The sequence below is a fragment of the Chelonoidis abingdonii genome, chromosome 2 (genome assembly GCF_003597395.2).
Source record: "Chelonoidis abingdonii isolate Lonesome George chromosome 2, CheloAbing_2.0, whole genome shotgun sequence".
NCBI classification, from domain to species: Eukaryota; Metazoa; Chordata; order Testudines; family Testudinidae; genus Chelonoidis; species Chelonoidis abingdonii.
This window is the reverse complement of record NC_133770.1, coordinates 21,942,029-21,954,040: the sequence shown is the minus strand read 5'-3', so window position 1 is coordinate 21,954,040 and position 12,012 is coordinate 21,942,029. Positions and strand designations below refer to the sequence as shown.

The 12,012-nt window shown below is 39.7% G+C and overlaps 1 protein-coding gene across 1 annotated transcript in view; it reads right to left on the bottom strand.

The window, feature by feature from the left end:
• The window catches only part of DNAJB6 (DnaJ heat shock protein family (Hsp40) member B6), an 83,538-nt gene that overhangs the window by 59,540 nt on the left and 11,986 nt on the right, over positions 1 to 12,012 (bottom strand). Inside the window, 1 exon segment of the mRNA XM_075062201.1 lies at positions 715 to 807. Within this exon segment, the coding sequence (XP_074918302.1) occupies positions 715 to 779 (65 nt within the window). The 5' untranslated portion in view covers positions 780 to 807.

Below are 12,012 nucleotides of genomic sequence, written 5' to 3'. Positions count from 1 at the left end.
GAAGCATTTTGCTCAATCTAAAAAACAAACTCCTCTCCACACATATGAATGGCTGCTTTAGGTCTTCTTTGTGTTTGCTCCAATCTGATCAAGTTTGCAAATGGCACCAGATAGTGCATGGATAGTGCATACACAGGAGTGCAGCATCAGAATGCAAAATGACTTGAGGCAGTGGGTGCTTCCAGGAAGCAAGAGGAGATCTGGTACAGGTAAACATGCAGTCTACACCAAGGGAGAGAAAAGAAAACTGATGAGAGACTGAAGCCAAGGACGCACGAGAGGGAGCCAAGAAAGGTTCTAAGAGAATTATTAACTCTGTAGTTTCTAATCTAGTCTAGACACACAGAATTGGCATAAGTACACTAGAATGAAGAGCTGATTATGATCTAATCCAGTGCATTTCATAAAACCTCTATCTGAAAGTGACCAACAAAAAGTACAGAAGTTTGTTTTTTTTTAAAAAGCTTGGGATCAATTTTTAGAATGGTTAATGTGCTTTATTAGGATACAAAAGTACCTTATGAAACATTTCTCTTGATGTGTGTACATAAAATGAAAGATGATTTTCTGGAGCACTCACTAATAGTTTTCTGAATTACTAGTATTAATTACCAATACTTTTGATATGAAATTTGGTATCTAGAGATCAAGCGTATACATTTCATTATGAGAAGGTGTACAAGATGTGACTTGAACAAAGAAAATGGTACTTACGCCTTTTTAATGTCTTCTGGAGAGGCATGCCTATGCACTCCTAGAACCTCATAATAATCCACCATGTTTTAACAGTTGTCCTTACAGCAAGTCCTGCAATTACAAGAACCTTTTACTAAATGGGTACAGTACAACTGAGTAACATGACATCTCTCCCATTACATGATTTACAAACGGCAGTACAAGGACGACTAGTCCATTCCTATGTTGATGCAATTTGGTTTTATGTTCTCCAATTCTGTCATTTAGACAGATATCTATATTGGACTAGACAGGAAGCCAAGCCATTTCTCATTTGTGGATATGAAGTACTGACGGTACTTAAGTGGACATTAATTTTCTTGCATGCTAAAAACCATCAAGATCTATTGCTATTGTGGTCACTTTTTACGCCGTACCTCTATAGTCACAGGCCATTATGAAGTCTGACTACCCTATATTTCTATAACACCTTCTTCATACCAGAGTACTGCTGTCATTTTAAGGCCTTGTTTACACTACCAGGGTAAGTCAAACTAAATTACACCACTCCAGCTATGTGAATAACTTAGCTGGAGCAGACATAGCTTAGGTTGACTTACTGCAGAGTCCACACAGCGCTGCATCAACAGGAGATGCTCTCCTGTCAATTTGCCTTACTCCTCATTCCGGTGGAGTACTGGAGTTGACCAGAGCACGCTCAACTAAAGGAACTAGACAGGTGTAATTTCTAGTAGCTATTCATAAGATTCCAAGGAAGCTTCAGAACGGTATTTTTTTATATTATACAAAAATAAATAAGTCACTTGAGAACCAATTCAGAAAGTTAATTATCTTAAGAACGTATATATCCAAACCTAGCCATAAAGTTACTACAGACGTCATTAGTCTATAATGCATTATTAAATTCAGTTTGCTAGTCATTCATCTCTTTTATTATGAAAATTATAGCCAAGTGAAAAGGACCCACTAGTCTGACTCAAATCTAGAAGATCAATCAGGCACCTTGAAAACAAGATTAAGGTTGTTTATTGTGAGATACCCAGATGAAGTTTATTTTAAGATTAATATTAGATGTTTAAACAGCCAAATAGTTAAGCATCTTATGGTATGTAATTTTAGTTAACAAATTTTGACTTATTTGGCTTAGAGCAACAGTCTTGTCCAGTTTAAAAAAAAGAGGCCATGATGTTTCTGGTCACTATTAAGAGACAGAAATACAGTATTAGAGGCAGTTCATCCAAGTTCTCACTTAAGCTAAATGGTCTCTGGAGTACATGAGTCTTTCTGGAATCCTATCAGAGACTTCAGCTTGCTTTTACCTCCTTACTTTATTCTGTAAAAATTTTTCCTTCCTTTCAACATTAAACTAACCCTGCTTATTCCTCCATTAAGATTTCCAGTTTTCTGAACCCAATTGTTCTAGTTCTGATATTTTTTAAAGAAAAGTTTTAAATCCTGAGTGACAAATTCAAAGGAACATCAAGCCAACATTTAAGAAATCATGAAGTCACTCAAGTTAAATGGCAAAACTTCATTAACACAGCGTAAAGGTTGCTCAGTGATAGCTTGTGCCCTTCCAGAATCCAGAGTTCAGCAATACTAAAATTTCTGAACATCAGAAGACAGAATTAAGGTAAACATCCATACAACCATAACTCTGCCTTCTGGAGCTGGTAATAGCCACTGGGTATTATCTGCATGTAACACAGTGAATGTAGCTGGAATGCATGTAACTATACTGAATGGTGGAGGAGTGTGTTGAAGTAGTTTGAGGGCAACTGACAGTGATATGAGGAGATCTGGTTTTGAGTCATCCCCCCAGCCAACCTGTTTGTGTTACCAAAGGAAAAAAGAGTGCATATGTACCTTGAGGTTCCAGTCTACAACATTTCAATACAGAATTGTGTAGGTTGTATCAGCAGCAAGGCACTTCAGTCTTCTTGCCATGGATATTGTCAGTAGTGAGGTGTTATACAAGAGCAGTCTGTGGATTTAACGATAGGTGGGGAAAGTAAAACTAAGTGCTACAGTATGAAGGGGTTGTAAGAGGATATGAAGTGGTTGCTAAAATGTAACAGTGTAGAGTTCTGTCATGAAAACAGGCTCAATGTTTGTATAGGGCAAGCACAGGCACTGCCTATTACAGTAAGGGAGAGAGTGTATGTGTGATGAGCATATTGGGGGCATTGCTCAAAGAGGACAAAGTTAAGGCTGTGTGAGTGCTTATCTTACCTCTATTTCCCGGTTTTCAGATGTTTTACTTTAGCTGAACTTTATGTTCTGAAAGGTCATCAGCTATCATCAGGCAACATTAAATGTGTTAATGAAATTTTTTTTGCCATTTAATTTTCTAATTTTTTTTTTAAAAAATTAGACAAATATTTGGTGATAAGAGTTAGTGGTCATTTAGGTAGTTGTAGTTCTCATTCAGATTTGCAGCCTATATACTTTTGTGGTAATAATAAAGAGACCTAGCTTTTATATAGGGGTTTTCATCAGAAGATCTGAGAGCTTTACATCATGCCTCCGTTTCACATCTGTAAAATGGGTATAGAAGTGAAAATGATTCAGGAAAGGTCACCCAGAGGCAGAGCTAGGACTAGTCTCAGTCCAGTGGTCTTTCCACTAAGCCACACAGTGCTATGCAATTCCTCAAGTTATGTCTACATTACATACTTTGCAGTGACACAGCTGAACCATTACATCTGTGTCATGGTAAAGGTCTCCCATGTAGCTGCTCTTAGCCAGCAGGAGAGAGCTCTCCTGCCAGTTTAATTCAACCACCCACAACAACTGGTGACAGATATGTTAGCATAACTGATAGATGATCCTGGTACGCAAACAGGGAGTGGAGCTCACATACTGCAAGAAAGGCAAAATACCCTACCCCCAGTCAGATGGCAATAAATGGGTAGGGTTCACCAAAATCCTGGCACATGGGCGCAGGGCTCAAGACATCCTCAAGGAAGCAAGATCCCCCTTGCCCTCTACTCTGGGCTGGGACCTGGAAAAAGACAGACCATAGAGGGGTTTAGACCTAGAACTTGGAATCCTGTGAGCTTGGTGGCACAATCCATTTTTCCCATTGCTGCCTGTCCAGAGCATGATGTTTGACACACATGCAGGTGTGTAAATTTACCCACGATTAGTTGCGCTGAAGTATTGACTTGAATTACTCATGTGCTGACCATTAAGCATGTGCTTAACATTTTTAGCTGCTAGTGCTAGAAATATGTATTTATGAAAAATTTCGTGGCACAGAATGTATCACTCCACAATAAAATTATTTCAGTGTTAAGGGGTTAGGTTAGAATTTTCATACACATGCCAAAAATTTTAGACACAGGAGCCTAATGTTTGACTCCTAAATTCATATTTACTACAGATAAGCTAAACAACCTCTCTAACCACTCAGTGACAAACTTGAAGGTGGCAATTTTGCAACAAAAAACTTCAAAAACAGACTCCAAAGAGATGCTGAACTCAAATTAATATGCATATTAGATACAATTAACTTTGTTTAAACAGAGACTGGGAATGGTTGGGTCATTACACTAATTGAATCTATTTCCCTATGTTAAGTTCTCCTCACACCTTCTATGGGTCATCTATTATCACTTCAAAGGTTATTTTTTCTCCTGATGATAGGTTCTCAATTGATTGGACTCTTGCAGTTGGTATGCATACCTCCACCTTTTCATGTTCTCTGTATGTACAAATATCTCCTGTCTCTGTGTTCCATTCTATGCATCCGAAGAAGCGAGCTATAGCTCACGAAAGCTCATGTTGAAATAAATTTGTTAGTCTCCAAGGTGCTACAAGTACTCCTGTTCTTTTTGCGGATACAGACTAACACGGCTGCTACTCTGAAACTAGTATTTTGGTAATCAAAACTGATTTCAGTTTCTTGCCAAAAACAAAAGACTAGAGTTTTTTGGGTCAAGTAAAAAATGACATTTCACAACAATATGTCAAGACTGTTTAGAAAATGAAGTAAACTGTTCTGACTTTCTCTGGAAAAAAGCTTTTATTTAGCTAAAATGCAAATTAGGATCAAATTTGCAAATAGCTGTTTGCCCCAAAATTGCATTTTTTGGCAAGTTTACCAATAGCTGAAAAGACTTCTCAGCTCTAATATTTAATGGCACTTTAGTGACTTCGAATCACAAGTCTCACTGATTTCAGCCTGCAAAACCTGGGTGTATAACCTGGTCAAAGCCTGTCAGTTTTCTTGACTTCTGGAAATTAAAGGTATTGGAAGGTGGTAGTGTTGGCAAATATAGCACAGGCCACTTAATTTTGAGTTTACGTTGTTGCTGTCCTCATAGTAACTAAAGAGGCCTAGGACTTACCTATGCCGAAAAAGAAGAATTTTAGTGCTGAGCTTAGGATAAGTTATACTAACAATTACAAAACTAACCAAACAAATACAAGACACTTTAGTAGCTTAACATTAAAACGGAACAAAAATAACAAAAAACCTAAAAGAAAATCATGAATGACTCCAAGACATCCCAACCAGTATGGAAAAAGTGGAGAGCAGAATGTGTACTGGCTTACTCCTGGGGGAAATTCTATACCACTGTGTGCATGCATAATTAATAAGCCACACATTAATTATTTGCACAGAAAAAAAGCTTCTGCTAGAAGGCTGCTGCAGTTCCATCTTTCGCCCACAGGGCACCATGGCGCTAGAACAGAGTAGCCTCAGCAGAAAATAACTTTGCTGGAAAGTTGCTGCAGTTTTGCCTTTTACCCACCAGAGGACACTGTGGAAATAGAACAAAGCAGCAGTTCCCCATCAGCTAGGGAAGAGAAAGAGCCCACCTTCTTCACAGTGCCAGTCAGGCCAGACCAGGAGATGGGGGCTACAGGGAGACAGACAGTGTGGGGCAGCTGGGACGTGTCAGACAGGGGCTCGTAAGGGCTATTGGGGGAGGACAGACTGGGGTAGAGGCTGAATGGGAGTGAAGATGCAGGGCCACATGGACATGGGAGTGGGTGTCTGAGTGGGGTTGGAGGGACACATGTGGATGAGGTAGGACATAGAGGGACAGGCAGATGTGCCTGACTGAATGGGAGAGACTAGGGGTCAGCCAACATCTGCATAGGGGAAGCTCATCCCTCCCCACATCTGCAAAAAAAACCTTCTTGTTGGGAATGGGTGGGAAAAGTATGGAACAAGTTCACACCCAGACTCCTTCCCAGCAATTACTTCCCTCTCCCTCAGCTCCTCTGTTATCCCTGACTTCCCCAAGCCTTTGCACTGCTTCTCAGCGGCATGGGAAATACGGGTCTGTATTGTAGTTTAAATGAATTCAAGGGTTCTGTATTAATATGCCTAGTAAGGAATCTATTTGTTAAAAAACATTTCCTGAATCTTTTTTGTTGTCTGTATTGTTAGATATACTTGCTGACAGGATTTTGAAATAAATGACCAAAAATAATTGAAACTGGTGTGATTATACTGTGTTATTTTGAAAGATAAAATATCCAGAATTTTAAGACAGTGTGCAGAATCCCCCCAGGACTAACCTGTGCCACAATTACTTATGCCCTACATGAGTAAAATATACTTTCAGCCTCCTTTATTATGAACAGTGGCCAAAGGTTACTTGCTTGTAGTAAGAGTCCAGATGTGACTATGACTAACAAGATGTGAAGTTACTGGGAAGTCCTTGTTGCTCATAAATCACTAGTATGTCACACAATTTGATTCAAATAGAACCAATGTAGAAAAGAAGTGTCTTGGCATAGTTCTCTAGTACAGGGGTCCCCAACATGGTACCCGCAGGTGCCATGGCGCCTGCAGGTGCCATGGCGCCTGCAGGGACATCTAATGAGCCCGCGTCCTGGCCGGCGGTCGACCATCCACCAAAATGCCGCCGAATTTTGGTGGCATTTTGGCAGCAATGCCTCTCGATGACGCCACCACGCCTGCCAGACAAAAAAGTTGGGGACCACTGCTCTAGTACAATATTTCTCAACCTTTATGATACCAGAAACCAGCTTCATGCCTTCCTAAACTGCATCAGTGAGATCTCCGGGACCAGTGCTGGTCCACAGACCAGGTCATTGAAAAATACTGCTCTAGTACACAGCACTAAAGTTATACTGTTCCATGATCATGACAATGCCACAGTATATACATCAAGAATTGAAAAATGCAGTGATGTTCAAGGCAGGAAACTTTTCTACAAGCACAAGCGATTTTCACTGTAATAAAAGCTACATGAGATGAAAGCTAACCCATCAATAATGAGAGCCTGTATGAGGAAGATCTGTTGCGAAATCCACCCTTGGAGCTAAAAGGCACGTGTTACTGAAATAGTCAGTTTTTGTACAAGAAAAAAATTATAATCCACCAGCTGAGAAAAATCTGACATCTCCACATCTTTTGATGTAGGCTTGCAAAATGGTCACGAAAACTTACCAGCCAAGGCAAAAAAAGTCAACCTTTGCATTCTACCATGATGTAGACCTACTTATATTTTATTTTTTCTTTAACACGAAAAGGTTACTTGCCCATGCAGGCCGGCTTTAGGCCAATTCCCCCAATTCCCTGGAATCGGGCCCCGCGCCTTAGGTGCCTTTACATTTTAAAATTCTTTTACTCACCCGGCAGTGGTCCAGGTGTGTGGTGGCACTTCAGCAGCAGGGGATCCTTCACTTGCTCCGGGACCTCGGCAGCGGGGGGAGGGGTGTGTGTGTGTGTCCGTCCCCTTCAGTGCCACAGAAGACCTGGAGTGAGTGAAGGACCGCTCCCTCCCACCACCGAAGTGCCACCGAAGACCTGGACCACCGACGGGTATTCGAATCTGGCCCTGCAGTTCCTAAAGCCGGCCCTGTGCCAATGATAAAGTAGAATTTGCAAGGATGCTTAAGTAATTGTTCTGAACACCTGCAATAGTTTCATGTCTGAAATTGCAAATTAATTAGAAAAAAGGTTGTCATAGATCAAGTTACCTTTTGTATGAGATGGCATTGTACAGAATTTGTCCTTGGTTATGTTTGTAGCTTAATCATGTTCCGCTTCAGTTCAGCTACACTCAGTTATGGGTTCATTTTCCCAAGGTAAATACTAATATTCAAAATAGACCTGTTGCTAATTCACTATTTCCTCCATACAAGTAGTTGTGGATTAGGGATGTTCTGCAGCCCCAGTATGCTGAGCACATTAAAAAGTGCAGGATTAAGCACTCACTCAGTCAAAATATGTATTGCTAAGTTTTGACACTTATTTGTTACAATAGCACCCAGATGCTCTGATCAAGAGGTGCAGTAGTGAGTACAAAAGGCAGTCCCTGCCCTGAAGAGCTTTCAGTCTTTACTTGCATTATGACATTTTATTTCTCCAAGAGGCTACATGAAAAGATGGGATTTGCATACACACAGTACATGAAAAGATGGCAACTCCCATCTTTTCATGTACTATGTATATATATCTTCCTACTGTATTTTCCACTCCATGCATCTGATGAAGTGGGTCTTAGCCCACGAAAGCTTATGCCCAAATAAATCTGTCAGTCTAAGGTGCCACAAGTACTCCAGACTAACACAGCTACAACTCTGAAACTCCTCTTTAGCGTGCTTAGCTATACAACTATTACCTTTGTATTTTTGTATGGCATATGTAATTAACTTCTAGGAAAGCCAAACAGGAATTAGGTTTTAAAAGGATTTGCTAGTTTGTACAGCACTATAAAGTTAAAATGTTTAAGTTACCATATTTTTATTCAAATTTGTTTAGAGCAATGCTACTTAAAATAGCCAAGGTATGAAACCATATGAGGGGAGCATGCGACAAACAAATTAAAGAAACTGGATTACATTCTGTTCAGTAGTTAGTCCTTATTTATAGTTTGAAAAAAGTTATCAGAATCACAGAACATTTATCAAAGATTTAAAGTGCTAGTGAAATTGCATTTTCAAAATGAAGTCACCTATTCACATGGTTTAGCAAGTATGGAACAGATTTTACTTCAACTTCTCAGTCGTCACAACTGTCAAAAGAAAAAACAGCACAAACTTTCAGCCTAAGTACAAAGTTCCAAGCTGATGTGACCAAAAAAAGCCTTGTGTTCATGGGGAGAGGTAAATGAAATCGTATATTAGAAATGACGATGAACACTATGGAGCATCATTAATGTAAAAATGGGCAGGGTGAAGTGATTTGAATCACCACTTTTAAGCTTGTGTTACAATTTACTTTACTCATTTTCCTAGAGAAAAAAAGTTGATTCTCACTGGCTGGCATAATCTGGTTTTTCCTCCTCTAATCAGAAGGATGCACTCTATACACATTTTAGAACTAGAAGATCTCATTCTTTTACATCTAAATGTTATTCACAGATTAAAGGGGAAAGTAAGCTTTCCTGCTTTTTCAACTGCCTATCGGTTTCTCAACTTTGAATGAGCTATTAGTCACTGAACTGAACTAGTTGAATAAACTAAAAAAGTTCTCTTTATACCTGCAGAAAAGACTATGCTGCAAAAAAACTGGTTTATCACTTCAGAGTAGTTCCAGCTGACTGGCCAGTGACTTCCACTAGTTCAGTCGTGAAATTTAGGCCCTAGTACAGGTTGCCATAATTCCCAATGTTTAGAACATGTTTAAGATTTATACCAAAATCCAATTTAAGGGTTTAAGATTTTTATCCACCCTGACAATGGGTTATGTTGTTATCTAACATACAGAAACTAAAATTGAAAATACATTTGAGTACTTCTCAGAAATGGTTCATGTGTTTTACTAGATATGCCAGTACCTCTAACTAGAGTTCTAAAGTCTTGTAAACATCTTCTCACAGAAGGATATATAGCATAAACAACAAAAGCAATCCTAACGAACGACTGCTGTGTCCTACAGTAGTCATAACTCCATTCTAAGACTATACAACGTGGAAATAAGCAACTATAGGGAAAACAAAATCAGGTTGATTGTGACAAGCTAGGTCAAATGATTCTATGACTAACTTACCATACTAGTCAGCTGTTCTCTGAAAGGCATGATTCTCACCTTTTCTAAAAATTGGAACTAAGCGTTGTTTTTAAAAACCCAGATTTAACTTAAGTTTCATTTGTCATTGGGTGGTAACGACTATAGAATGTGCCCTCAAGGAGCAACTATGATTTATCAGTAAACTGAACAAGTTCTAGAAGTCAACTACAGTTGAGAAAAATTTATCCACCTTCATTTCTTTTGTACTGTCTTCAGTCACATTAGCTCAGTTGACTGATGTAACATGAATGAAAAAATCCTGTTTAAGATGCCAGCTAACAAAGTTAAAGTTGCATTACCTGGCCCCTCTCGAGGCTAAAATGCAGACAGTCAGGTTAAGGTAACTCAAGTGAGCTAACAACTGAAATGCATCACCTTTCTGCTGGTCAAGAAAGGCCCTATGACAGAGGATTACTGAAAGGCCATGAACAGCCTGAAATTGGGGGAACAAGAGTATCAATACCATGCTTAGTACTGCCCTAGATGTTAACCTAAACCTAAAATGCAGCTACAGCGGCCCTGGGTTAAGCACAGCTAGGTCTACAATCTCCCTGAGAACTAGGAAGTCTGTCCTTTTATTAGAACATTTAATGTATGTCTACCCTTATAGTGGCATATAAAGTACAGAAACTGAACACCCAGCTAGCACGGGTATAAACAGCAGTGGAGACAAGGAGTCATGGATTAGGCAAGTAGAACGCCCTACAGTGCCTGAACTCCCTAGAGTGTACATTTTACACTGTGCCTCAGACATGTACACTGCTATTTTTTAGCATGGTAGTATCCTACTGTCTTCCCTTGCTGCATGTAGACACAGCCTGCCTTTCACCACAGTGTATAGCTACATATGTAGTGCCTGTACTCTGTACATTGCTGTAAATCCTCGGTGGCAAGAAAAGACCTGTGAGGCTTAGGCTTTAACTTAACCTTTAACTTAACCTGCATGCTTTGCAACACATTCAGCATCAAAAGACAATTTGTAAGGAAGCAGATATGTCTGGAGTCTGATTTATAAAAGAGTGAAGGTTCATAAAAAGATTTTGTCAGTTGGAAGTGTAGACTAAGCTCCCAAGGCTTCTGGCATTTAACACAGTAAAGCAGGTTTAATTAGAATGTTTGTAAATCCAGAGTAATGGGTAGGGATTATTTTCATTTTTTTTTTTTTTTTAAAAACGTGGACATGGCCTAAGGGAAAAATTCTTAGGCAGTAGCTCTATATCTTTGGAACCAAGACCTACTCAGAAGTGTGCATGAGGTCCTATATCCACTATTCTAACTTCATACATCTGTTTTTTAAAGACTGCAATTTAAGCTTTTTGTTACCCCTCTCCCTCACCCCCATTCAGCAAATTTACTCAGCCCAGTACTGACAGGAGCTGGGAATAAAGCCTCAATGTGATATATGCCATCATGTGCCAGCAACACCCCTCTGCCATGTACATTGGCCAAACCAGACAGTCTCTACGTAAAAGAATAAATGGACACAAATCAGACATCAAGAATTATAACACTCAAAAACCAGTTGGAAAACACTTCAGTCTCCCTGGCCACTCGATTACAGACCTAAAAGTCACAAAATTACAACTTCAAAAACAGATTCCAATGAGAGAGACTGCTGAATTGGAATTAATTTGCAAATTGGACATCATCAAATTAGGCTTGAATAAAGACTGGCAGTGGATGGGCCATGACACAAAGTAAAACTTTCTGCATGCTTATTCCCGCCCCCCCGCCTCCAGTTCCTTACATCTCCCTGTCAATTGCTGGAAATGGGCCATCTTCATGACCATTACAAACAGTTCTTTTTCTCTCCTGCTGATAATAGCTCACCTTAACTGACCACTCTCCTTATAGTGTATATGGTAACATCCATTGTTTCATGGTGTGTGTGTGTGTGTGTGTGTGTGTGTGTGTCTTCCTATTGTATTTTCCACTACATGCATCCAATGAAGTGGGCTGTAGCCCATGAAAGCTTATGTTCAAATAAATCTGTTGGTCTCTAAGGTGCCACAAGTACTCCTGTTCTTTTTGCGGATACAGATTAACATGGCTGCTACTCTGAAACCTATTAAAGATTGTTAGTTCTCTTTTTGTGGGCTGCACATTTCTTAATATGTGGCCCTGTCACAGTCATAACTGGAATGGAGAGTGAGTGAGAGACCACAGTCCAATCAATGAATCAAGGGGCAAGCAGACTGCTGGTCCACTGACTCTTTCCAATTAACCTTCCATATATGGCTGTTAGGTTTGTTGACCAGCTATGGCATCCAAATATTGGTGCTTCACTAAAAAATGGCTGAATGAGTTGACTGCCC